This window comes from Hoplias malabaricus, chromosome 9, assembly GCF_029633855.1.
Source record: "Hoplias malabaricus isolate fHopMal1 chromosome 9, fHopMal1.hap1, whole genome shotgun sequence".
Classification (NCBI taxonomy): Eukaryota; Metazoa; Chordata; class Actinopteri; order Characiformes; family Erythrinidae; genus Hoplias; species Hoplias malabaricus.
In genome coordinates this window covers 30,973,000-31,000,797 of record NC_089808.1, presented here as the reverse complement: position 1 = coordinate 31,000,797, position 27,798 = coordinate 30,973,000, and the positions used below count along the sequence as shown (strand labels likewise).

Genomic DNA, 27,798 nt, shown 5'->3' with positions numbered 1-27,798 from the left:
TTAAGCAACTTGAATACACTGAAGAGAGAGTAGAGATTTAGAGCTTGATGTTCATTTCTTAATCGACTGTTTATTCCATTTACCTCATAGTAGTTGTTGTTATCATCCAGACATCCACACTGTTCAATGGGAACACAGCGTCTTCCTCTGAACACAAAACCTGGCTTGCAGAAACAGCCACTGATACAGGAACCAGTGCAGTTGGTGGAGGGGTCCTTACAGCTGGGTACGCAGGCGGGACCGCATTCTATATACTCCGCATTATCAGGGCATTTCACTGTGTGAGGAGAAAAGTAAAACACTGAATGAAAGCTGTTTGTATGTGTTAATACATTATTAAAAGCAGAATATTTCGTTTACCTGGTGGTGTTGTTGGCGTTGGTTTTGGAGTTGTTGGTTGAGGTGTACTTACGTCTGTAAATAAACAATTGTGACGGGAAAAGACAAGACATTAAATCATACTTATGATATCCTTCATTTAAGATGTGTTATGATTATAATTCTAGGTAGTTGTCGTACCGTTAGGTTTGCAGATGTATTCTCCATCTAGCAGCTCACAGTTCTCTGTAGGGAGGCAGCTGGTGTTGTAGCACTGGATGATTCTTCCACCCAGACACACACACTGCTGTGTACAGCTCTCCAGATACCAGCTCTCATTTATCTAAAATTATACAAGAAATGAGTATGTATTTTTTAAAAAAAACAACCTCTCTAACAAAGTTCAACTGACAAAATTATTTAAAAAATGTTTTTATTGGACAGCTAGACTGTATTCTGTACATATAAACAATTCAACAAAATCTTTATGAAAAAATAATTTTATATTTTTTTTGAAGAATTATACTACACTAGGAACATCTAACTTGTATCTACACTCTGCCCAATTTTATCAGTTCCACTGGCCATACAGGAGCACTTTGTAACTCTACAATGACCGACTGTAGTTATTTCACCCTGCTCTTTATTGGTCAGGATCTCCACAGGACCACCCAGCAGGTATGATTTGGATGATGGATCAATCTCAGTGCTGCAGTGTCACTGATGTGGAGGGGATGTGTTAGTGTGCTTTGTGCTGGTATGAGTGGATCAGACACAGCAATGCTCATAGAACTTGTTTTTTTGACTGCACTTTTCTTTAAATACAGAATGAAATCCACATAAACCTGTTTTTGTGGAGTGAACATGTTAATATTTCATTTGTGTGAAGGGTGCGTTTATGTGACACTCACAGGATGGTAAGAGCCTTCAGGGTCCACACAGCCACACTCTTTGAGGGGTACACACTTGTTGCTACTCAGGACAAAGCCAGGATCACACTTACAACCTTCAACACACTTCTCTCCACAGCCAGGGGGTCCGCTCACACCCACACACGTCTCTGGACATGAACTCACACATGTGGAATAGTGGCTGTTCGGGGGACATACTAGGGCTGTGGAAAAGGACAGAGTGGATGATGATTCGGTGCAGTCCACTCTCACATTGCAATATTAAATAATCAGTGGCACTACCCATTGCTAGTAACTGAATTAGTTTTAAAACTAGTTTATTGTTAGTGATACGTACGACAGAAGTCTGGCTCTCTCCACTGGTGAACTGGTGCTCCCGCACCAAGACAAGCATCAGTGTAAGCCTGGAGCTGGTCACACAGGGTTTGTAGCAGTCCCTGATAGCGACACATATCATACACACAGCTCTGGAAGAATGGCAGAGGGTCCACCACCTTTATACAATCCCTGTGTGTGTGAGGAAGAATGAGTAGGGAGAAAAAAGATTGAGAGAAAAAGTCAACTAAATTATATATTTTCTTATCTGTAGCAGCCAGAACAAGTCAATATCATTAACTAGGGCCAGGGCCTATTGTACTAATGTCTTTTGATGGCAAATCCTGGACATAAAGCCAAACTGTATTATCCATTCTGCTCATAATGCTCTCAGTTTACATTTTGCATGTGTTCAGTGACAATTTTATTTAGACCAAGAAATAAAACGGAGAAAAAAATGGATTGAGCCAGATCTTATAAAGTCGTTTCTTGTATACAGTCAAAGAAATGAAATTTGTGGGTTCCACACACCTGAATGGTCCACTAGGGTCTTTGATTTTGCCACATTTCTCTGGTTTAGACACTTCAGCCTCCAAGCTTGGCTCACAAGGTGGGTCAGGTTTATTATCAGAATTGCACCTGCAACACACAATGAATGCATTGTTTATTACGTACAGAGTTACACAAAATGATCAAATGTGCTCATTACTGAAAGAGATTTTTCTAGAAGATGAATATTTGTGAGACTAACTTATCATCCTCATCTTCATCGGTTTGCCAGCTATTGCCAAAATGGTTTGGGTTATCAGCCAGGGAGCCATTTGGTGTTGTGAAGTCGTTGTTGGGATTTCCATTGTAGTCCCCACACAGTCCGCACATCTGTTCATAGTAGGTGCTGAGAGAGAGTGGGAAGTTAACAGACAGATTGATAAACAAATAATCAAATTATAACGATAACATAATAATGACCTATAAGGTACCGTTTCAGGATCTTCATTTCTGTTTCTGTATGTTTATAATTGATGTATTTATTCCCCTTTTACACTTTGGCCATATTCTCAATATTAACATTTCCCTTTGAAGTTCACCTACGTATCATTGGCTCTAACTCAAGAACTTTCAATAAAGCAAAACAGTACTTGTGAATAATAGTATTTACTTTTTTTTGCAATTTCTGTACTTCATACAACGTTTAACTGGCTGTCTTACTAAGTATTATTCATTAAAAACACATAACAAATCTGGCAACCAGACCAATATATAAAGCCTATCCCTGAGACAGTACCTGGGCACAGTGATCTTGGCATAGTGGTTGCCATCCCAGCGAACTTCCAGGCCAAAGGGAGTGGAGAGAATGACATACTGTCCAGCCAATGTGAGAGAGATTAGCGGAGAGGGGGAGTGAGGGAGGCCTACTTTCCTTCCATTTACCTAGAGAGGTGGATATTGTGAGACAGTTATTTCATGTTTTAAGGAAAATTGGTGCTTTGAAAAAACCAAAGCAAACTGTATTCACAAAAATGTCATAACATTAAAAATACCACAATAACTTAAAAAGGAACAATGAAAATTTTACATTTACTGTACCCAAATGTTACAGTTAAAAACAGCTGAAAGGTAAAAAACAGAACATAAAAAACTGACCAATATGGTTCTGCTCTTCATCATGGTCACAGTCATGCCATTGACAGTCACATACAACTTCCTCAGGTAGGCTACACCCGAGACCCCTCTCTCCTCATTTTTCCCTTCCACAGAGAACCAGGGGCCTGCAGAAAAATGAACAAAACACTAATCATTGCTATTTCATAGTGCACAAGCATTTAGCCTGGTATTTAATGTTTGTTATGAAAGAGTGTAGTACTTATTTTATTTAGAGGTATAGTTGTATAACCTCGGGTACTTCTAACAATGTAAAATATACATAAAGATACCCCCAAGAATACAGTCTTTACTGTGATGACTAAATTAACTTTTCTACTCAAGAATCTAAGGCTCCACTTACCAGTGTTATTTCTGCAGGTGCGGGCCAGGGTGTAAGTGCAGGTTCCCATGAAGGAATAATATTTACCATCAAAGGTGTTGTAATGAGGGTCACCAGAGATTATACAATCCTTAAAATCTAAAGACGAATAAAGAAGAAATGAACTCCTGACAACTGAAAACTATCTAACCACTAACAAAAAAATACAATTTAGGAAGTACTGACCAACTGGGTAACATCCTATTTGACCTCCAAGTACACCACACTGCTGTAATGGAGGACATCCTGCAGCACTACAGGTGACAAGTGAAGAATTACACTTGCACAGCAGATCACAGTCTTTAGTGTAGAACTCTTCCCCAGGCTAAAATTCATAGACAGACAAAAAAGCATTTCAGGAAATTATATCCTAACACTCATTTACTGAGATAGGAATAGAGAGTTGTAGAGTGAATCCATAAATCACAGGAAAACAAGGAATCTCGGACTATAACTCATCCACACTCATAAACACTCACCTGGTAATACTGTCCATTATGTGTGCAGCCACACGTGTCTTGTTTTACACACTTGTCACCACTGAGTAGGTAGCCAGGGTCACACTTGCATCCCTCAGAGCAGGGTCCGTTGCACTGACTGGGTAGCGGAGAGGTACAAGAGGGTTGGCAAGGGGAGACGCAGGAGTCATAGTGGCTGTTGGGTGGACAATCCAAAGCTAAAGAAGAAAACACACACTTACTGCAGAGCTGAAAATGGGTTTCATGAAATTGATTCATTATTAGATATTAGATTTAGTGTCATTTTACAGTTGGTTTGAGACTTACGACAGAAGGTTCTGTTTCTCCAGGGTCCGATGTTGACACCACGGTCCTGGCACTCGTTGACATAGGCCTCAATGGCCTCACACAAGGCAGAATGTGGTCCTCCCAGCGCACACAAATCAAACACACAGTTTTTGAAGAAGGTCTGCAAGAACAAAACAAACATACAACAATGTTCAAAGACATATGACAATGTTAATGTTAAACTGCAAACCTTAAAATCGAAATTATAAGTCATTTAGTCTGATTAACTCACATTGGGATTGACTTTTGGGTGACACGCAGCAAATGGACCTTCCCTGTCCAGGATGATACCACAGTACGCTGGACTCTCATAAAGCTCCTCTTCAGTTTCTGTGCAGCCAGGGTTCGGGTCCACTGGACTCTTATTGCAGCTGGAGACAAAAGAAGAACAGCGTTCAGTATCTTTAACCCACACGTACAGTTACGGGAGGGAATGAGGGAAGATGAGTTCAACATTGAATATGAGAATTACCAGCCTATACAACACAACACATCATCAGTGACTCACTCAGGGTCTGTGTTCCAGCTGTTGCCAAACTCAGTTGGACCGCTGACCAGTTCACCAGAAGGAGTGCGGAAGTCGTCCATGGCATTGCCATTATAGTCACCACACAGGCCACACAGCTTATTCTGATAGCTGCATTAACACAAAAACACACTCCTTTAATGATTCTCCTGTTGTCAGTTAACTAAATTGTAAAATGCTAAACTGAATCTTAATATGTCACTCACTCTTTGATGACTTTGATGTCCATGTATTTACTTCCATCATAACGAACAGTCACACCAAAGTTCATGACCACTGTGTACAGTGTTCCAGATTTGAAGACGTCTACCCCAGGAGCCGGACTCAAGGGAACGTTCACATTGGTACCATTCAGCTGTGCACAGACAGAGAACAGTACTCGTAACATTGCTGCAGAATATATCTTTCATTTCACTTTCTACACTTGTTATCCCTTTGCTCTCTCACCTGCACAATTCCTCCTTTCAAGACGGACACCTTCACTCCCAGAACGTGGACGTGGACAGCACTCACATAGCTGATAGTAGGGATGTTATAGCGATTCTCATTCTCAGCATAAACAGCAAAGTAAGGCACGTCTGTGCTGTTGCACGCTTCAGAAATCAAGTAGGTGCAGTTGCCCATGAAGTTATAACTGCGCTTGTCAAAAGTGGTGTAGTGAGGGTCAGTAGTGGCAGTGCAGGTAGAGGAGTCTGTAGGTAAATAAACAGATTAACAGTGATCTAAAGTTATAAATGATTCATTTTGACAACGGTTAACCCTTATCTCCCAAACCAGTTTGGGAACGTTACAGCATCATACAGGGCTAAACCGATTCACAACTGGAATATCAGCTGTGGTCTCCTCACCTTTAGGATAGCAGCCATGGATTCCGCCCACTTCCCGACACTCCTCTGTGGGGCCACAGGTGTTGTCCACGCAGCTCAGGGTGTAATTACCAGCACAGCGACACAGCTTGGAGCAGCCACTCCCAAGGACAATCTCTCCAGGCTAAAAGCATTGACGTTCAATTAAGCAACTTGAATACACTGAAGAGAGAGTAGAGATTTAGAGCTTGATGTTCATTTCTTAATCGACTGTTTATTCCATTTACCTCATAGTAGTTGTTGTTATCATCCAGACATCCACACTGTTCAATGGGAACACAGCGTCTTCCTCTGAACACAAAACCTGGCTTGCAGAAACAGCCACTGATACAGGAACCAGTGCAGTTGGTGGAGGGGTCCTTACAGCTGGGTACGCAGGCGGGACCGCATTCTATATACTCCGCATTATCAGGGCATTTCACTGTGTGAGGAGAAAAGTAAAACACTGAATGAAAGCTGTTTGTATGTGTTAATACATTATTAAAAGCAGAATATTTCGTTTACCTGGTGGTGTTGTTGGCGTTGGTTTTGGAGTTGTTGGTTGAGGTGTACTTACGTCTGTAAATAAACAATTGTGACGGGAAAAGACAAGACATTAAATCATACTTATGATATCCTTCATTTAAGATGTGTTATGATTATAATTCTAGGTAGTTGTCGTACCGTTAGGTTTGCAGATGTATTCTCCATCTAGCAGCTCACAGTTCTCTGTAGGGAGGCAGCTGGTGTTGTAGCACTGGATGATTCTTCCACCCAGACACACACACTGCTGTGTACAGCTCTCCAGATACCAGCTCTCATTTATCTAAAATTATACAAGAAATGAGTATGTATTTTTTAAAAAAAACAACCTCTCTAACAAAGTTCAACTGACAAAATTATTTAAAAAATGTTTTTATTGGACAGCTAGACTGTATTCTGTACATATAAACAATTCAACAAAATCTTTATGAAAAAATAATTTTATATTTTTTTTGAAGAATTATACTACACTAGGAACATCTAACTTGTATCTACACTCTGCCCAATTTTATCAGTTCCACTGGCCATACAGGAGCACTTTGTAACTCTACAATGACCGACTGTAGTTATTTCACCCTGCTCTTTATTGGTCAGGATCTCCACAGGACCACCCAGCAGGTATGATTTGGATGATGGATCAATCTCAGTGCTGCAGTGTCACTGATGTGGAGGGGATGTGTTAGTGTGCTTTGTGCTGGTATGAGTGGATCAGACACAGCAATGCTCATAGAACTTGTTTTTTTGACTGCACTTTTCTTTAAATACAGAATGAAATCCACATAAACCTGTTTTTGTGGAGTGAACATGTTAATATTTCATTTGTGTGAAGGGTGCGTTTATGTGACACTCACAGGATGGTAAGAGCCTTCAGGGTCCACACAGCCACACTCTTTGAGGGGTACACACTTGTTGCTACTCAGGACAAAGCCAGGATCACACTTACAACCTTCAACACACTTCTCTCCACAGCCAGGGGGTCCGCTCACACCCACACACGTCTCTGGACATGAACTCACACATGTGGAATAGTGGCTGTTCGGGGGACATACTAGGGCTGTGGAAAAGGACAGAGTGGATGATGATTCGGTGCAGTCCACTCTCACATTGCAATATTAAATAATCAGTGGCACTACCCATTGCTAGTAACTGAATTAGTTTTAAAACTAGTTTATTGTTAGTGATACGTACGACAGAAGTCTGGCTCTCTCCACTGGTGAACTGGTGCTCCCGCACCAAGACAAGCATCAGTGTAAGCCTGGAGCTGGTCACACAGGGTTTGTAGCAGTCCCTGATAGCGACACATATCATACACACAGCTCTGGAAGAATGGCAGAGGGTCCACCACCTTTATACAATCCCTGTGTGTGTGAGGAAGAATGAGTAGGGAGAAAAAAGATTGAGAGAAAAAGTCAACTAAATTATATATTTTCTTATCTGTAGCAGCCAGAACAAGTCAATATCATTAACTAGGGCCAGGGCCTATTGTACTAATGTCTTTTGATGGCAAATCCTGGACATAAAGCCAAACTGTATTATCCATTCTGCTCATAATGCTCTCAGTTTACATTTTGCATGTGTTCAGTGACAATTTTATTTAGACCAAGAAATAAAACGGAGAAAAAAATGGATTGAGCCAGATCTTATAAAGTCGTTTCTTGTATACAGTCAAAGAAATGAAATTTGTGGGTTCCACACACCTGAATGGTCCACTAGGGTCTTTGATTTTGCCACATTTCTCTGGTTTAGACACTTCAGCCTCCAAGCTTGGCTCACAAGGTGGGTCAGGTTTATTATCAGAATTGCACCTGCAACACACAATGAATGCATTGTTTATTACGTACAGAGTTACACAAAATGATCAAATGTGCTCATTACTGAAAGAGATTTTTCTAGAAGATGAATATTTGTGAGACTAACTTATCATCCTCATCTTCATCGGTTTGCCAGCTATTGCCAAAATGGTTTGGGTTATCAGCCAGGGAGCCATTTGGTGTTGTGAAGTCGTTGTTGGGATTTCCATTGTAGTCCCCACACAGTCCGCACATCTGTTCATAGTAGGTGCTGAGAGAGAGTGGGAAGTTAACAGACAGATTGATAAACAAATAATCAAATTATAACGATAACATAATAATGACCTATAAGGTACCGTTTCAGGATCTTCATTTCTGTTTCTGTATGTTTATAATTGATGTATTTATTCCCCTTTTACACTTTGGCCATATTCTCAATATTAACATTTCCCTTTGAAGTTCACCTACGTATCATTGGCTCTAACTCAAGAACTTTCAATAAAGCAAAACAGTACTTGTGAATAATAGTATTTACTTTTTTTTGCAATTTCTGTACTTCATACAACGTTTAACTGGCTGTCTTACTAAGTATTATTCATTAAAAACACATAACAAATCTGGCAACCAGACCAATATATAAAGCCTATCCCTGAGACAGTACCTGGGCACAGTGATCTTGGCATAGTGGTTGCCATCCCAGCGAACTTCCAGGCCAAAGGGAGTGGAGAGAATGACATACTGTCCAGCCAATGTGAGAGAGATTAGCGGAGAGGGGGAGTGAGGGAGGCCTACTTTCCTTCCATTTACCTAGAGAGGTGGATATTGTGAGACAGTTATTTCATGTTTTAAGGAAAATTGGTGCTTTGAAAAAACCAAAGCAAACTGTATTCACAAAAATGTCATAACATTAAAAATACCACAATAACTTAAAAAGGAACAATGAAAATTTTACATTTACTGTACCCAAATGTTACAGTTAAAAACAGCTGAAAGGTAAAAAACAGAACATAAAAAACTGACCAATATGGTTCTGCTCTTCATCATGGTCACAGTCATGCCATTGACAGTCACATACAACTTCCTCAGGTAGGCTACACCCGAGACCCCTCTCTCCTCATTTTTCCCTTCCACAGAGAACCAGGGGCCTGCAGAAAAATGAACAAAACACTAATCATTGCTATTTCATAGTGCACAAGCATTTAGCCTGGTATTTAATGTTTGTTATGAAAGAGTGTAGTACTTATTTTATTTAGAGGTATAGTTGTATAACCTCGGGTACTTCTAACAATGTAAAATATACATAAAGATACCCCCAAGAATACAGTCTTTACTGTGATGACTAAATTAACTTTTCTACTCAAGAATCTAAGGCTCCACTTACCAGTGTTATTTCTGCAGGTGCGGGCCAGGGTGTAAGTGCAGGTTCCCATGAAGGAATAATATTTACCATCAAAGGTGTTGTAATGAGGGTCACCAGAGATTATACAATCCTTAAAATCTAAAGACGAATAAAGAAGAAATGAACTCCTGACAACTGAAAACTATCTAACCACTAACAAAAAAATACAATTTAGGAAGTACTGACCAACTGGGTAACATCCTATTTGACCTCCAAGTACACCACACTGCTGTAATGGAGGACATCCTGCAGCACTACAGGTGACAAGTGAAGAATTACACTTGCACAGCAGATCACAGTCTTTAGTGTAGAACTCTTCCCCAGGCTAAAATTCATAGACAGACAAAAAAGCATTTCAGGAAATTATATCCTAACACTCATTTACTGAGATAGGAATAGAGAGTTGTAGAGTGAATCCATAAATCACAGGAAAACAAGGAATCTCGGACTATAACTCATCCACACTCATAAACACTCACCTGGTAATACTGTCCATTATGTGTGCAGCCACACGTGTCTTGTTTTACACACTTGTCACCACTGAGTAGGTAGCCAGGGTCACACTTGCATCCCTCAGAGCAGGGTCCGTTGCACTGACTGGGTAGCGGAGAGGTACAAGAGGGTTGGCAAGGGGAGACGCAGGAGTCATAGTGGCTGTTGGGTGGACAATCCAAAGCTAAAGAAGAAAACACACACTTACTGCAGAGCTGAAAATGGGTTTCATGAAATTGATTCATTATTAGATATTAGATTTAGTGTCATTTTACAGTTGGTTTGAGACTTACGACAGAAGGTTCTGTTTCTCCAGGGTCCGATGTTGACACCACGGTCCTGGCACTCGTTGACATAGGCCTCAATGGCCTCACACAAGGCAGAATGTGGTCCTCCCAGCGCACACAAATCAAACACACAGTTTTTGAAGAAGGTCTGCAAGAACAAAACAAACATACAACAATGTTCAAAGACATATGACAATGTTAATGTTAAACTGCAAACCTTAAAATCGAAATTATAAGTCATTTAGTCTGATTAACTCACATTGGGATTGACTTTTGGGTGACACGCAGCAAATGGACCTTCCCTGTCCAGGATGATACCACAGTACGCTGGACTCTCATAAAGCTCCTCTTCAGTTTCTGTGCAGCCAGGGTTCGGGTCCACTGGACTCTTATTGCAGCTGGAGACAAAAGAAGAACAGCGTTCAGTATCTTTAACCCACACGTACAGTTACGGGAGGGAATGAGGGAAGATGAGTTCAACATTGAATATGAGAATTACCAGCCTATACAACACAACACATCATCAGTGACTCACTCAGGGTCTGTGTTCCAGCTGTTGCCAAACTCAGTTGGACCGCTGACCAGTTCACCAGAAGGAGTGCGGAAGTCGTCCATGGCATTGCCATTATAGTCACCACACAGGCCACACAGCTTATTCTGATAGCTGCATTAACACAAAAACACACTCCTTTAATGATTCTCCTGTTGTCAGTTAACTAAATTGTAAAATGCTAAACTGAATCTTAATATGTCACTCACTCTTTGATGACTTTGATGTCCATGTATTTACTTCCATCATAACGAACAGTCACACCAAAGTTCATGACCACTGTGTACAGTGTTCCAGATTTGAAGACGTCTACCCCAGGAGCCGGACTCAAGGGAACGTTCACATTGGTACCATTCAGCTGTGCACAGACAGAGAACAGTACTCATAACATTGCTGCAGAATATATCTTTCATTTCACTTTCTACACTTGTTATCCCTTTGCTCTCTCACCTGCACAATTCCTCCTTTCAAGACGGACACCTTCACTCCCAGAACGTGGACGTGGACAGCACTCACATAGCTGATAGTAGGGATGTTATAGCGATTCTCATTCTCAGCATAGACAGCAAAGTAAGGCACGTCTGTGCTGTTGCACGCTTCAGAAATCAAGTAGGTGCAGTTGCCCATGAAGTTATAACTGCGCTTGTCAAAAGTGGTGTAGTGAGGGTCAGTAGTGGCAGTGCAGGTAGAGGAGTCTGTAGGTAAATAAACAGATTAACAGTGAACTAAAGTTATAAATGATTCATTTTGACAACGGTTAACCCTTATCTCCCAAACCAGTTGGGGAACGTTACAGCATCATACAGGGCTAAACCGATTCACAACTGGAATATCAGCTGTGGTCTCCTCACCTTTAGGATAGCAGCCATGGATTCCGCCCACTTCCCGACACTCCTCTGTGGGGCCACAGGTGTTGTCCACGCAGCTCAGGGTGTAATTACCAGCACAGCGACACAGCTTGGAGCAGCCACTCCCAAGGACAATCTCTCCAGGCTAAAAGCATTGACGTTCAATTAAGCAACTTGAATACACTGAAGAGAGAGTAGAGATTTAGAGCTTGATGTTCATTTCTTAATCGACTGTTTATTCCATTTACCTCATAGTAGTTGTTGTTATCATCCAGACATCCACACTGTTCAATGGGAACACAGCGTCTTCCTCTGAACACAAAACCTGGCTTGCAGAAACAGCCGCTGATACAGGAACCAGTGCAGTTGGTGGAGGGGTCCTTACAGCTGGGAACGCAGGCGGGACCGCATTCTATATACTCCGCATTATCAGGGCATTTCACTGTGTGAGGAGAAAAGTAAAACACTGAATGAAAGCTGTTTGTATGTGTTAATACATTATTAAAAGCAGAATATTTCGTTTACCTGGTGGTGTTGTTGGCGTTGGTTTTGGAGTTGTTGGTTGAGGTGTACTTACGTCTGTAAATAAACAAGTGTGACGGGAAAAGACAAGACATTAATTCATACTTATGATATCCTTCATTTAAGATGTGTTATGATTATAATTCTAGGTAGTTGTCGTACCGTTAGGTTTGCAGATGTATTCTCCATCTAGCAGCTCACAGTTCTCTGTAGGGAGGCAGCTGGTGTTGTAGCACTGGATGATTCTTCCACCCAGACACACACACTGCTGTGTACAGCCCTCCAGATACCAGCTCTCATTTATCTAAAATTATACAAGAAATGAGTATGTATTTTGAAAAAAAAAACAACCTCTCTAACAAAGTTCAACTGACAAAATTATTTAAAAAATGTTTTTATTGGACAGCTAGACTGTATTCTGTACATATAAACAATTCAACAAATTCTTTATGAAAAAATAATTTTACATTTTTTTGAAGAATTATACTACACTAGGAACATCTAACTTGTATCTACACTCTCTGTCCATTTTTATCAGTTCCACTGGCCATACAGGAGCACTTTGTAACTCTACAATGACCGACTGTAGTTATTTCACCCTGCTCTTTATTGGTCAGGATCTCCACAGGACCACCCAGCAGGTATGATTTGGATGATGGATCAATCTCAGTGCTGCAGTGTCACTGATGTGGAGGGGATGTGTTAGTGTGTTTTGTGCTGGTATGAGTGGATCAGACACAGCAATGCTCATAGAACTTGTTTTTTTGACTGCACTTTTCTTTAAATACAGAATGAAATCCACATAAACCTGTTTTTGTGGAGTGAACATGTTAATATTTCATTTGTGTGAAGGGTGCGTTTATGTGACTCACAGGATGGTAAGAGCCAACAGGGTCCACACAGCCACACTCTTTGAGGGGTACACACTTGTTGCTACTCAGGACAAAGCCAGGATCACACTTACAACCTTCAACACACTTCTCTCCACAGCCAGGGGGTCCGCTCACACCCACACACGTCTCTGGACATGAACTCACACATGTGGAATAGTGGCTGTTCGGGGGACATACTAGGGCTGTGGAAAAGGACAGAGTGGATGACGATTCAGTGCAGTCCACTCTCACATTGCAATATTAAATAATCAGTGGCACTACCCATTGCTAGTAACTGAATTAGTTTTAAAACTAGTTTATTGTTAGTGATACGTACGACAGAAGTCTGGCTCTCTCCACTGGTGAACTGGTGCTCCCGCACCAAGACAAGCATCAGTGTAAGCCTGAAGCTGGTCACACAGGGTTTGTAGCAGTCCCTGATAGCGACACATATCATACACACAGCTCTGGAAGAATGGCAGAGGGTCCACCACCTTTATACAATCCCTGTGTGTGTGAGGAAGAATGAGTAGGGAGAAAAAAGATTGAGAGAAAAAGTCAACTAAATTATATATTTTCTTATCTGTAGCAGCCAGAACAAGTCAATATCATTAACTAGGGCCAGGGCCTATTGTACTAATGTCTTTTGATGGCAAATCCTGGACATAAAGCCAAACTGTATTATCCATTCTGCTCATAATGCTCTCAGTTTACATTTTGCATGTGTTCAGTGACAATTTTATTTAGACCAAGAAATAAAACGGAGAAAAAAATGGATTGAGCCAGATCTTATAAAGTCGTTTCTTGTATACAGTCAAAGAAATGAAATTTGTGGGTTCCACACACCTGAATGGTCCACTAGGGTCTTTGATTTTGCCACATTTCTCTGGTTTAGACACTTCAGCCTCCAAGCTTGGCTCACAAGGTGGGTCAGGTTTATTATCAGAATTGCACCTGCAACACACAATGAATGCATTGTTTATTACGTACAGAGTTACACAAAATGATCAAATGTGCTCATTACTGAAAGAGATTTTTCTAGAAGATGAATATGTGAGACTAACTTATCATCCGCATCTTCATCGGTTTGCCAGCTATTGCCAAAATGGTTTGGGTTATCAGCCAGGGAGCCATTTGGTGTTGTGAAGTCGTTGTTGGGATTTCCATTGTAGTCCCCACACAGTCCGCACATCTGTTCATAGTAGGTGCTGAGAGAGAGTGGGAAGTTAACAGACAGATTGATAAACAAATAATCAAATTATAACGATAACATAATAATGACCTATAAGGTACCGTTTCAGGATCTTCATTTCTGTTTCTGTATGTTTATAATTGATGTATTTATTCCCCTTTTACACATTGGCCATATTCTCAATATTAACATTTCCCTTTGAAGTTCACCTACGTATCATTGGCTCTAACTCAAGAACTTTCAATAAAGCAAAACAGTACTTGTGAATAATAGTATTTACTTTTTTTTGCAATTTCTGTACTTCATACAACATTTAACTGGCTGTCTTACTAAGTATTATTCATTAAAAACACATAACAAATCTGGCAACCAGACCAATATATAAAGCCTATCCCTGAGACAGTACCTGGGCACAGTGATCTTGGCATAGTGGTTGCCATCCCAGCGAACTTCCAGGCCAAAGGGAGTGGAGAGAATGACATACTGTCCAGCCAATGTGAGAGAGATTAGCGGAGAGGGGGAGTGAGGGAGGCCTACTTTCCTTCCATTTACCTAGAGAGGTGGATATTGTGAGACAGTTATTTCATGTTTTAAGGAAAATTGGTGCTTTGAAAAAACCAAAGCAAACTGTATTCACAAAAATGTCATAACATTAAAAATACCACAATAACTTAAAAAGGAACAATGAAAATTTTACATTTACTGTACCCAAATGTTACAGTTAAAAACAGCTGAAAGGTAAAAAACAGAACATAAAAAACAAAAAAACTGACCAATATGGTTCTGCTCTTCATCATGGTCACAGTCATGCCATTGACAGTCACATACAACTTCCTCAGGTAGGCTACACCCGAGACCCCTCTCTCCTCATTTTTCCCTTCCACAGAGAACCAGGGGCCTGCAGAAAAATGAACAAAACACTAATCATTGCTATTTCATAGTGCACAAGCATTTAGCCTGGTATTTAATGTTTGTTATGAAAGAGTGTAGTACTTATTTTATTTAGAGGTATAGTTGTATAACCTCGGGTACTTCTAACAATGTAAAATATACATAAAGATACCCCCAAGAATACAGTCTTTACTGTGATGACTAAATTAACTTTTCTACTCAAGAATCTAAGGCTCCACTTACCAGTGTTATTTCTGCAGGTGCGGGCCAGGGTGTAAGTGCAGGTTCCCATGAAGGAATAATATTTACCATCAAAGGTGTTGTAATGAGGGTCACCAGAGATTATACAATCCTTAAAATCTAAAGACGAATAAAGAAGAAATGAACTCCTGACAACTGAAAACTATCTAACCACTAACAAAAAAATACAATTTAGGAAGTACTGACCAACTGGGTAACATCCTATTTGACCTCCAAGTACACCACACTGCTGTAATGGAGGACATCCTGCAGCACTACAGGTGACAAGTGAAGAATTACACTTGCACAGCAGATCACAGTCTTTAGTGTAGAACTCTTCCCCAGGCTAAAATTCATAGACAGACAAAAAAGCATTTCAGGAAATTATATCCTAACACTCATTTACTGAGATAGGAATAGAGAGTTGTAGAGTGAATCCATAAATCACAGGAACACAAGGAATCTCGGACTATAACTCATCCACACTCATAAACACTCACCTGGTAATACTGTCCATTATGTGTGCAGCCACACGTGTCTTGTTTTACACACTTGTCACCACTGAGTAGGTAGCCAGGGTCACACTTGCATCCCTCAGAGCAGGGTCCGTTGCACTGACTGGGTAGCGGAGAGGTACAAGAGGGTTGGCAAGGGGAGACGCAGGAGTCATAGTGGCTGTTGGGTGGACAATCCAAAGCTAAAGAAGAAAACACACACTTACTGCAGAGCTGAAAATGGGTTTCATGAAATTGATTCATTATTAGATATTAGATTTAGTGTCATTTTACAGTTGGTTTGAGACTTACGACAGAAGGTTCTGTTTCTCCAGGGTCCGATGTTGACACCACGGTCCTGGCACTCGTTGACATAGGCCTCAATGGCCTCACACAAGGCAGAATGTGGTCCTCCCAGCGCACACAAATCAAACACACAGTTTTTGAAGAAGGTCTGCAAGAACAAAACAAACATACAACAATGTTCAAAGACATATGACAATGTTAATGTTAAACTGCAAACCTTAAAATCGAAATTATAAGTCATTTAGTCTGATTAACTCACATTGGGATTGACTTTTGGGTGACACGCAGCAAATGGACCTTCCCTGTCCAGGATGATACCACAGTACGCTGGACTCTCATAAAGCTCCTCTTCAGTTTCTGTGCAGCCAGGGTTCGGGTCCACTGGACTCTTATTGCAGCTGGAGACAAAGGAAGAACAGCGTTCAGTATCTTTAACCCACACGTACAGTTACAGGAGGGAATGAGGGAAGATGAGTTCAACATTGAATATGAGTATTACCAGCCTATACAACACAACACATCATCAGTGACTCACTCAGGGTCTGTGTTCCAGCTGTTGCCAAACTCAGTTGGACCGCTGACCAGTTCACCAGAAGGAGTGCGGAAGTCGTCCATGGCATTGCCATTATAGTCACCACATAGGCCACACAGCTTATTCTGATAGCTGCATTAACACAAAAACACACTCCTTTAATGATTCTCCTGTTGTCAGTTAACTAAATTGTAAAATGCTAAACTGAATCTTAATATGTCACTCACTCTTTGATGACTTTGATGTCCATGTATTGATTTCCATCATAACGAACAGTCACACCAAAGTTCATGACCACTGTGTACATTGTTCCAGATTTGAAGACGTCTACCCCAGGAGCCGGACTCAAGGGAACGTTCACATTGGTACCATTCAGCTGTGCACAGACAGAGAACAGTACTCGTAACATTGCTGCAGACTATATCTTTCATTTCACTTTCTACACTTGTTATCCCTTTGCTCTCTCACCTGCACAATTCCTCCTTTCAAGACGGACACCTTCACTCCCAGAACGTGGACGTGGACAGCACTCACATAGCTGATAGTAGGGATGTTATAGCGATTCTCATTCTCAGCATAAACAGCAAAGTAAGGCACGTCTGTGCTGTTGCACGCTTCAGAAATCAAGTAGGTGCAGTTGCCCATGAAGTTATAACTGCGCTTGTCAAAAGTGGTGTAGTGAGGGTCAGTAGTGGCAGTGCAGGTAGAGGAGTCTGTAGGTAAATAAACAGATTAACAGTGATCTAAAGTTATAAATGATTCATTTTGACAACGGTTAACCCTTATCTCCCAAACCAGTTGGGGAACGTTACAGCATCATACAGGGCTAAACCGATTCACAACTGGAATATCAGCTGTGGTCTCCTCACCTTTAGGATAGCAGCCATGGATTCCGCCCACTTCCCGACACTCCTCTGTGGGGCCACAGGTGTTGTCCACGCAGCTCAGGGTGTAATTACCAGCACAGCGACACAGCTTGGAGCAGCCACTCCCAAGGACAATCTCTCCAGGCTAAAAGCATTGACATTCAATTAAGCAACTTGAATACACTGAAGAGAGAGTAGAGATTTAGAGCTTGATGTTCATTTCTTAATCGACTGTTTATTCCATTTACCTCATAGTAGTTGTTGTTATCATCCAGACATCCACACTGTTCAATGGGAACACAGCGTCTTCCTCTGAACACAAAACCTGGCTTGCAGAAACAGCCGCTGATGCAGGAACCAGTGCAGTTGGTGGAGGGGTCCTTACAGCTGGGAACGCAGGCGGGACCGCATTCTATATACTCCGCATTATCAGGGCATTTCACTGTGTGAGGAGAAAAGTAAAACACTGAATGAAAGCTGTTTGTATGTGTTAATACATTATTAAAAGCAGAATATTTCGTTTACCTGGTGGTGTTGTTGGCGTTGGTTTTGGAGTTGTTGGTTGAGGTGTACTTACGTCTGTAAATAAACAAGTGTGACGGGAAAAGACAAGACATTAATTCATACTTATGATATCCTTCATTTAAGATGTGTTATGATTATAATTCTAGGTAGTTGTCGTACCGTTAGGTTTGCAGATGTATTCTCCATCTAGCAGCTCACAGTTCTCTGTAGGGAGGCAGCTGGTGTTGTAGCACTGGATGATTCTTCCACCCAGACACACACACTGCTGTGTACAGCCCTCCAGATACCAGCTCTCATTTATCTAAAATTATACAAGAAATGAGTATGTATTTTTTAAAAAAACAACCTCTCTAACAAAGTTCAACTGACAAAATTATTTAAAAAAATTTTTTATTGGACAGCTAGACTGTATTCTGTACATATAAACAATTCAACAAAATCTTTATGAAAAAATAATTTTATATTTTTTTTGAAGAATTATACTACACTAGGAACATCTAACTTGTATCTACACTCTGTCCAATTTTATCAGTTCCACTGGCCATACAGGAGCACTTTGTAACTCTACAATGACCGACTGTAGTTATTTCACCCTGCTCTTTATTGGTCAGGATCTCCACAGGACCACCCAGCAGGTATGATTTGGATGATGGATCAATCTCAGTGCTGCAGTGTCACTGATGTGGAGGGGATGTGTTAGTGTGCTTTGTGCTGGTATGAATGGATCAGACACAGCAATGCTCATAGAACTTGTTTTTTTGACTGCACTTTTCTTTAAATACAGAATGAAATCCACATAAACCTGTTTTTGTGGAGTGAACATGTTAATATTTCATTTGTGTGAAGGGTGCGTTTATGTGACACTCACAGGATGGTAAGAGCCTTCAGGGTCCACACAGCCACACTCTTTGAGGGGTACACACTTGTTGCTACTCAGGACAAAGCCAGGATCACACTTACAACCTTCAACACACTTCTCTCCACAGCCAGGGGGTCCGCTCACACCCACACACGTCTCTGGACATGAACTCACACATGTGGAATAGTGGCTGTTCGGGGGACATACTAGGGCTGTGGAAAAGGACAGAGTGGATGACGATTCGGTGCAGTCCACTCTCACATTGCAATATTAAATAATCAGTGGCACTACCCATTGCTAGTAACTGAATTAGTTTTAAAACTAGTTTATTGTTAGTGATACGTACGACAGAAGTCTGGCTCTCTCCACTGGTGAACTGGTGCTCCCGCACCAAGACAAGCATCAGTGTAAGCCTGGAGCTGGTCACACAGGGTTTGTAGCAGTCCCTGATAGCGACACATATCATACACACAGCTCTGGAAGAATGGCAGAGGGTCCACCACCTTTATACAATCCCTGTGTGTGTGAGGAAGAATGAGTAGGGAGAAAAAAGATTGAGAGAAAAAGTCAACTAAATTATATCTTTTCTTATCTGTAGCAGCCAGAACAAGTCAATATCATTAACTAGGGTCAGGGCCTATTGTACTAATGTCTTTTGATGGCAAATCCTGGACATAAAGCCAAACTGTATTATCCATTCTGCTCATAATGCTCTCAGTTTACATTTTGCATGTGTTCAGTGACAATTTTATTTAGACCAAGAAATAAAACGGAGAAAAAAAATGGATTGAGCCAGATCTTATAAAGTCGTTTCTTGTATACAGTCAAAGAAATGAAATTTGTGGGTTCCACACACCTGAATGGTCCACTAGGGTCTTTGATTTTGCCACATTTCTCTGGTTTAGACACTTCAGCCTCCAAGCTTGGCTCACAAGGTGGGTCAGGTTTATTATCAGAATTGCACCTGCAACACACAATGAAAGCATTGTTTATTACGTACAGAGTTACACAAAATGATCAAATGTGCTCATTACTGAAAGAGATTTTTCTAGAAGTTGAATATGTGAGACTAACTTATCATCCTCATCTTCATCGGTTTGCCAGCTATTGCCAAAATGGTTTGGGTTATCAGCCAGGGAGCCATTTGGTGTTGTGAAGTCGTTGTTGGGATTTCCATTGTAGTCCCCACACAGTCCGCACATCTGTTCATAGTAGGTGCTGAGAGAGAGTGGGAAGTTAACAGACAGATTGATAAACAAATAATCAAATTATAACGATAACATAATAATGACCTATAAGGTACCGTTTCAGGATCTTCATTTCTGTTTCTGTATGTTTATAATTGATGTATTTATTCCCCTTTTACACATTGGCCATATTCTCAATATTAACATTTCCCTTTGAAGTTCACCTACGTATCATTGGCTCTAACTCAAGAACTTTCAATAAAGCAAAACAGTACTTGTGAATAATAGTATTTACTTTTTTTTGCAATTTCTGTACTTCATACAACGTTTAACTGGCTGTCTTACTAAGTTTTATTCATTAAAAACACATAACAAATCTGGCAACCAGAATCAATATATAAAGCCTATCCCTGAGACAGTACCTGGGCACAGTGATCTTGGCATAGTGGTTGCCATCCCAGCGAACTTCCAGGCCAAAGGGAGTGGAGAGAATGACATACTGTCCAGCCAATGTGAGAGAGATTAGCGGAGAGGGGGAGTGAGGGAGGCCTACTTTCCTTCCATTTACCTAGAGAGGTGGATATTGTGAGACAGTTATTTCATGTTTTAAGGAAAATTGGTGCTTTGAAAAAACCAAAGCAAACTGTATTCACAAAAATGCCATAACATTAAAAATACCACAATAACTTAAAAAGGAACAATGAAAATTTTACATTTACTGTACCCAAATGTTACAGTTAAAAACAGCTGAAAGGTAAAAAACAGAACATAAAAAACAAAAAAACTGACCAATATGGTTCTGCTCTTCATCATGGTCACAGTCATGCCATTGACAGTCACATACAACTTCCTCAGGTAGGCTACACCCGAGACCCCTCTCTCCTCATTTTTCCCTTCCACAGAGAACCAGGGGCCTGCAGAAAAATGAACAAAACACTAATCATTGCTATTTCATAGTGCACAAGCATTTAGCCTGGTATTTAATGTTTGTTATGAAAGAGTGTAGTACTTATTTTATTTAGAGGTATAGTTGTATAACCTCGGGTACTTCTAACAATGTAAAATATACATAAAGATACCCCCAAGAATACAGTCTTTACTGTGATGACTAAATTAACTTTTCTACTCAAGAATCTAAGGCTCCACTTACCAGTGTTATTTCTGCAGGTGCGGGCCAGGGTGTAAGTGCAGGTTCCCATGAAGGAATAATATTTACCATCAAAGGTGTTGTAATGAGGGTCACCAGAGATTATACAATCCTTAAAATCTAAAGACGAATAAAGAAGAAATGAACTCCTGACAACTGAAAACTATCTAACCACTAACAAAAAAATACAATTTAGGAAGTACTGACCAACTGGGTAACATCCTATTTGACCTCCAAGTACACCACACTGCTGTAATGGAGGACATCCTGCAGCACTACAGGTGACAAGTGAAGAATTACACTTGCACAGCAGATCACAGTCTTTAGTGTAGAACTCTTCCCCAGGCTAAAATTCATAGACAGACAAAAAAGCATTTCAGGAAATTATATCCTAACACTCATTTACTGAGATAGGAATAGAGAGTTGTAGAGTGAATCCATAAATCACAGGAACACAAGGAATCTCGGACTATAACTCATCCACACTCATAAACACTCACCTGGTAATACTGTCCATTATGTGTGCAGCCACACGTGTCTTGTTTTACACACTTGTCACCACTGAGTAGGTAGCCAGGGTCACACTTGCATCCCTCAGAGCAGGGTCCGTTGCACTGACTGGGTAGCGGAGAGGTACAAGAGGGTTGGCAAGGGGAGACGCAGGAGTCATAGTGGCTGTTGGGTGGACAATCCAAAGCTAAAGAAGAAAACACACACTTACTGCAGAGCTGAAAATGGGTTTCATGAAATTGATTCATTATTAGATATTAGATTTAGTGTCATTTTACAGTTGGTTTGAGACTTACGGCAGAAGGTTCTGTTTCTCCAGGGTCCGATGTTGACACCACGGTCCTGGCACTCGTTGACATAGGCCTCAATGGCCTCACACAAGGCAGAATGTGGTCCTCCCAGCGCACACAAATCAAACACACAGTTTTTGAAGAAGGTCTGCAAGAACAAAACAAACATACAACAATGTTCAAAGACATATGACAATGTTAATGTTAAACTGCAAACCTTAAAATCGAAATTATAAGTCATTTAGTCTGATTAACTCACATTGGGATTGACTTTTGGGTGACACGCAGCAAATGGACCTTCGCTGTCGAGGATGATACCACAGTATGCTGGACTCTCATAAAGCTCCTCTTCAGTTTCTGTGCAGCCAGGGTTCGGGTCCACTGGACTCTTATTGCAGCTGGAGACAAAAGAAGAACAGCGTTCAGTATCTTTAACCCACACGTACAGTTACAGGAGGGAATGAGGGAAGATGAGTTCAACATTGAATATGAGTATTACCAGCCTATACAACACAACACATCATCAGTGACTCACTCAGGGTCTGTGTTCCAGCTGTTGCCAAACTCAGTTGGACCGCTGACCAGTTCACCAGAAGGAGTGCGGAAGTCGTCCATGGCATTGCCATTATAGTCACCACACAGGCCACACAGCTTATTCTGATAGCTGCATTAACACAAAAACACACTCCTTTAATGATTCTCCTGTTGTCAGTTAACTAAATTGTAAAATGCTAAACTGAATCTTAATATGTCACTCACTCTTTGATGACTTTGATGTCCATGTATTGATTTCCATCATAACGAACAGTCACACCAAAGTTCATGACCACTGTGTACATTGTTCCAGATTTGAAGACGTCTACCCCAGGAGCCGGACTCAAGGGAACGTTCACATTGGTACCATTCAGCTGTGCACAGACAGAGAACAGTACTCGTAACATTGCTGCAGAATATATCTTTCATTTCACTTTCTACACTTGTTATCCCTTTGCTCTCTCACCTGCACAATTCCTCCTTTCAAGACGGACACCTTCACTCCCAGAACGTGGATGTGGACAGCACTCACATAGCTGATAGTAGGGATGTTATAGCGATTCTCATTCTCAGCATAAACAGCAAAGTAAGGCACGTCTGTGCTGTTGCACGCTTCAGAAATCAAGTAGGTGCAGTTGCCCATGAAGTTATAACTGCGCTTGTCAAAAGTGGTGTAGTGAGGGTCAGTAGTGGCAGTGCAGGTAGAGGAGTCTGTAGGTAAATAAACAGATTAACAGTGATCTAAAGTTATAAATGATTCATTTTGACAACGGTTAACCCTTATCTCCCAAACCAGTTGGGGAACGTTACAGCATCATACAGGGCTAAACCGATTCACAACTGGAATATCAGCTGTGGTCTCCTCACCTTTAGGATAGCAGCCATGGATTCCGCCCACTTCCCGACACTCCTCTGTGGGGCCACAGGTGTTGTCCACGCAGCTCAGGGTGTAATTACCAGCACAGCGACACAGCTTGGAGCAGCCACTCCCAAGGACAATCTCTCCAGGCTAAAAGCATTGACGTTCAATTAAGCAACTTGAATACACTGAAGAGAGAGTAGAGATTTAGAGCTTGATGTTCATTTCTTAATCGACTGTTTATTCCATTTACCTCATAGTAGTTGTTGTTATCATCCAGACATCCACACTGTTCAATGGGAACACAGCGTCTTCCTCTGAACACAAAACCTGGCTTGCAGAAACAGCCGCTGATGCAGGAACCAGTGCAGTTGGTGGAGGGGTCCTTACAGCTGGGAACGCAGGCGGGACCGCATTCTATATACTCCGCATTATCAGGGCATTTCACTGTGTGAGGAGAAAAGTAAAACACTGAATGAAAGCTGTTTGTATGTGTTAATACATTATTAAAAGCAGAATATTTCGTTTACCTGGTGGTGTTGTTGGCGTTGGTTTTGGAGTTGTTGGTTGAGGTGTACTTACGTCTGTAAATAAACAATTGTGACGGGAAAAGACAAGACATTAATTCATACTTATGATATCCTTCATTTAAGATGTGTTATGATTATAATTCTAGGTAGTTGTCGTACCGTTAGGTTTGCAGATGTATTCTCCATCTAGCAGCTCACAGTTCTCTGTAGGGAGGCAGCTGGTGTTGTAGCACTGGATGATTCTTCCACCCAGACACACACACTGCTGTGTACAGCCCTCCAGATACCAGCTCTCATTTACCTAACCCACAAAAAAACATCCAAACAGAAAGTACATAACACATGGCATGATTTTTATAAACATGTGATATTATACATGAAATGTCAACCTTTTGAAAAAAGAGAACTGCAGTGCAATAATTTAAACATTTATTCAAAAGTCTTTCTTTTTAGTGTAACAAACTCACAGGATGGTAAGAGCCTTCAGGGTCCACACAGCCACACTCTTTGACGGGTACACACTTGTTGCTACTCAGGACAAAGCCAAGATCACACTTACAACCTTCAACACACTTCTCTCCACAGCCAGGGGGTCCGCTCACACCCACACACGTCTCTGGACATGAACTCACACATGTGGAATAGTGACTGTTTGGTGGACAAACCAGAGCTGTGGACAAAATACAGACATTTTATTACCAAAAGAGAAAGCAAGTACAGTAACATGTTAATGCACTTTTTATTCATTCCATATTTAATTTTGTAGATGCAGATCATAGACGCAGATTAAGACTATGCTAGCCTTAGTTTAAACTAAAGGAGGCAGGGGATGTTGTCACTGGTAATAAGCACTGGTAATATTCCAGGTTTTTTCAATATTATGTCTAAATTGAGTTTATTTAGCATTAGAAACACTACAAGAAATAAATTTAAGACCATTAGTAGCCAGTGTCAATATAAAGTGAAAAATATGTTAATATATGTATATTGTGGCTAAGGCTCATGACAGATGTATGGCGCCCTCCACTGGTGAACTGCCTATTCTCTGTAACTGAAATAGTTTTTAAAGTTAGTGTATTGTTAGTGATACGTACGACAGAAGTCTGGCTCTCTCCACTGGTGAACTGGTGCTCCCGCACCAAGACAAGCATCAGTGTAAGCCTGGAGCTGGTCACACAGGGTTTGTAGCAGTCCCTGATAGCGACACATATCATACACACAGCTCTGGAAGAATGGCAGAGGGTCCACCACCTTTATACAATCCCTATGAGTCATTTTAATTGAAATAATAATAGTGAGACATAGAAAGAGAGAAAGAGAGAAGGAACAGGAGAGAGAAGCAGAAAAATATACACAGTTACATTTGACTCAATTATCACAGACCAATAAACATAATTCCTGAAGCATTTTCATGACATTTATATGCTACCTTTTATGATGTATAATCTCTCTTCATCTTCAAAACTCAGCAAAACATTTACCTATTTTCTAAATACTTTCAAACCCTCTAAACTGTGCTTCTAATTCCTCATATGGATATTTCACTCATTTTAAACTGATTGAGACTATTGGTCTACCAGTCCACATAGTGTTAATTTATAGGTCTAGTCAGGTCAAGTAGACCTTTATTGTCATTATACAACGCAGTACCGATTGAGATGAAATAACGTTCCTCTAGGACACAATTTGCAACATACAAAGGACCTACACAGTACTGACATAAAAGATACAGTGCAGTGGGAATAAAAAGCATGTGGATCAGGGAATAATGCCCATTACACTATCTGAGTCACCTGTTTCTCGTGTGTTTTCAGACAATATGTTTTATTTAAATGGAAGAGGAACTAGAAATGCAACACAAACATGATAGCTAATGAGCTAATGACTGATCCAAAGCTTAATGTCAGCTCCACTAACAAATCAAAGAGGAACATTACTAGATTTTTTGGTTAGTTAGCATCAGGTACTTTCAGCCACTTCCCCTGTGAACTGTATGTATCTTGCCTTGGAAAATAATTTCTGTAGGATGCACTCACCTGAATGGTCCACTGGGGTCTTTGATTTTACCACATTTCTCTGGTTTAGACACTTCAGCCTCAAGGTTTGGCTCACATGGTGGGTCAGGTGTGACATCTGGCTTGCAACTGAAAAAACAATATCACAGAAATGCAAAGTACATCATCTGTAAGTGAACTGAGACGACAGAGACCAAATATTTTGATCTAGCACTCGTATGACAGTTATGCGATTTATTAAACCACACATTAGGCTAATTCTTCAAACATAGAGGAATTAAACTATCATGAATTTGAAAAACCAATAGAGACTAACATGTCATCCTCATCTTCATCAGTTTGCCAGCTGTTGCCAAATTGGTTTGAGTTGTCAGCCAAGGAACCATCTGGCTTGGTGAAGTCATTGTTGGGATTTCCATTGTAATCTCCACATAGTCCACACATCTGCTCATAATATGTGCTAAAAGAAAGAGGAGAGGGAGAGCTAAATGTTCGTGAAAAGGATAAAGTGAACACAAGGATTGTCCTAGACATATTTTGCTACTTACAAAGTCGTTTTCAGGGAAGTAAACTTTGCAAGGAGGTAAAGAACTCCAGCACAATTAGGAGAAACTGCAACAACTGCATACTTGGTAACCCCTTCCCTTTACACTACTGTTTTCTTAAATTGTGTTCTTTAACTGTTACATTCCTATTACATTTTAATGTATTCTACTCCTTTATTGCATGCAAAACAATGCAAACTTTCCCAGATAATCTTACTGAAGTAAGATTACTGAAGAATGGAAGTCTGTCCTTATCTGTAGCATGTTAACTGAGCTAAGTTACAAAGAATTTAAACAAAGAACTTGAAAAATCATTCAGTTAAAAGTTGTAACTGAATTATACACCCAGACCAATATATAAAGCCCGTCCCTGAGATGATACCTGGGCACAGTGATCTTGGCATAGTGGTTGCCATCCCAGCGAACTTCCAGGCCAAAAGTAGTGGAGAGAACGACATACTGTCCAGCCAATGTGAGAGAGATTAGCGGAGAGGGGGAGTGAGGGAGGCCTACTTTCCGTCCATTTACCTAGAAGTGTAGAGAAAAAAAACATAGCAAAGAAATATAAATTGCTTATATTATCAAACTAGAACTTTAATAAAAGAAGTTAATAACTGTATGAAAAGGAATACTATTTAAGAGATAAAATGTATTACACCTGAAACTCAATGCAGCAACAGAAAAAAAGAAGCAAAAAATCCTTACAACATACTGACCAAAGTGTTTCTGCTCTTCATCATGGTCACAGTGATGTCACCGACAGTTACATACAACTTCCTGAGGTACGATACACCAGAGACTCCCCTTTCCTCATTTTTCCCTTCCACAGTAAACCAGGGTCCTGTAAAACAAAACAAAACACTTTATACAACTTGGATTATCATTTATTTTTTTTTGTTGTTTTCATTTTTTTTGCATTTTTTAAAGACTTGTCATTTAAACATTAACGCAGGTATACATCCTTATACATCATTTAAGATACCTATATCAACTTTACTGTGATAATTATCATATATTGTGCCAAATGTACAGAAATATTAGGTACTTACCATTGTTGTTCCAGCAGGTGCGGGCCAGTGTGTATGTACATGTTCCCATGAAAGAGTAGTATGTACCATCAAAGGTGTTGTAATGGGGGTCACCAGAGATTATACAATCTTTGGAATCTAGAGTAGAATAAAATATACACATTGTTTTAACATCTACACTGAAACAAAGCAGAAAACTGT

At 40.5% G+C, this 27,798-nt stretch overlaps 1 protein-coding gene across 1 annotated transcript; it reads right to left on the bottom strand.

Moving 5' to 3' along the window:
- On the bottom strand, positions 1 to 27,730 carry zanl (zonadhesin, like). Its single transcript, XM_066680263.1, has 82 exons — positions 27,619 to 27,730; positions 27,286 to 27,410; positions 26,952 to 27,097; positions 26,341 to 26,484; positions 26,046 to 26,153; positions 25,104 to 25,273; positions 24,477 to 24,679; positions 24,169 to 24,310; positions 24,010 to 24,063; positions 23,733 to 23,926; positions 23,488 to 23,629; positions 23,087 to 23,331; positions 22,846 to 22,994; positions 22,622 to 22,750; positions 22,346 to 22,484; positions 22,093 to 22,234; positions 21,787 to 21,983; positions 21,494 to 21,632; positions 21,290 to 21,406; positions 20,929 to 21,053; positions 20,562 to 20,707; positions 20,027 to 20,170; positions 19,809 to 19,916; positions 19,299 to 19,468; positions 18,962 to 19,164; positions 18,253 to 18,394; positions 18,094 to 18,147; positions 17,817 to 18,010; positions 17,572 to 17,713; positions 17,171 to 17,415; positions 16,930 to 17,078; positions 16,706 to 16,834; positions 16,430 to 16,568; positions 16,177 to 16,318; positions 15,871 to 16,067; positions 15,578 to 15,716; positions 15,374 to 15,490; positions 15,013 to 15,137; positions 14,646 to 14,791; positions 14,112 to 14,255; positions 13,894 to 14,001; positions 13,385 to 13,554; positions 13,048 to 13,250; positions 12,338 to 12,479; positions 11,902 to 12,095; positions 11,657 to 11,798; positions 11,256 to 11,500; positions 11,015 to 11,163; positions 10,791 to 10,919; positions 10,515 to 10,653; positions 10,262 to 10,403; positions 9,956 to 10,152; positions 9,663 to 9,801; positions 9,459 to 9,575; positions 9,098 to 9,222; positions 8,739 to 8,884; positions 8,205 to 8,348; positions 7,985 to 8,092; positions 7,476 to 7,645; positions 7,139 to 7,341; positions 6,429 to 6,570; positions 6,270 to 6,323; positions 5,993 to 6,186; positions 5,748 to 5,889; positions 5,347 to 5,591; positions 5,106 to 5,254; positions 4,882 to 5,010; positions 4,606 to 4,744; positions 4,353 to 4,494; positions 4,047 to 4,243; positions 3,754 to 3,892; positions 3,550 to 3,666; positions 3,189 to 3,313; positions 2,830 to 2,975; positions 2,296 to 2,439; positions 2,076 to 2,183; positions 1,567 to 1,736; positions 1,230 to 1,432; positions 520 to 661; positions 361 to 414; positions 84 to 277; positions 1 to 18 (listed from the first exon to the last, which is right to left on the bottom strand). Exons 1-82 carry the CDS (start codon positions 27,665 to 27,667, stop codon positions 1 to 3), a joined length of 12,039 nt encoding a protein of 4,012 aa, XP_066536360.1. The 5' UTR covers positions 27,668 to 27,730.
- Between the last annotated feature and the right edge of the window lie 68 nt (positions 27,731 to 27,798).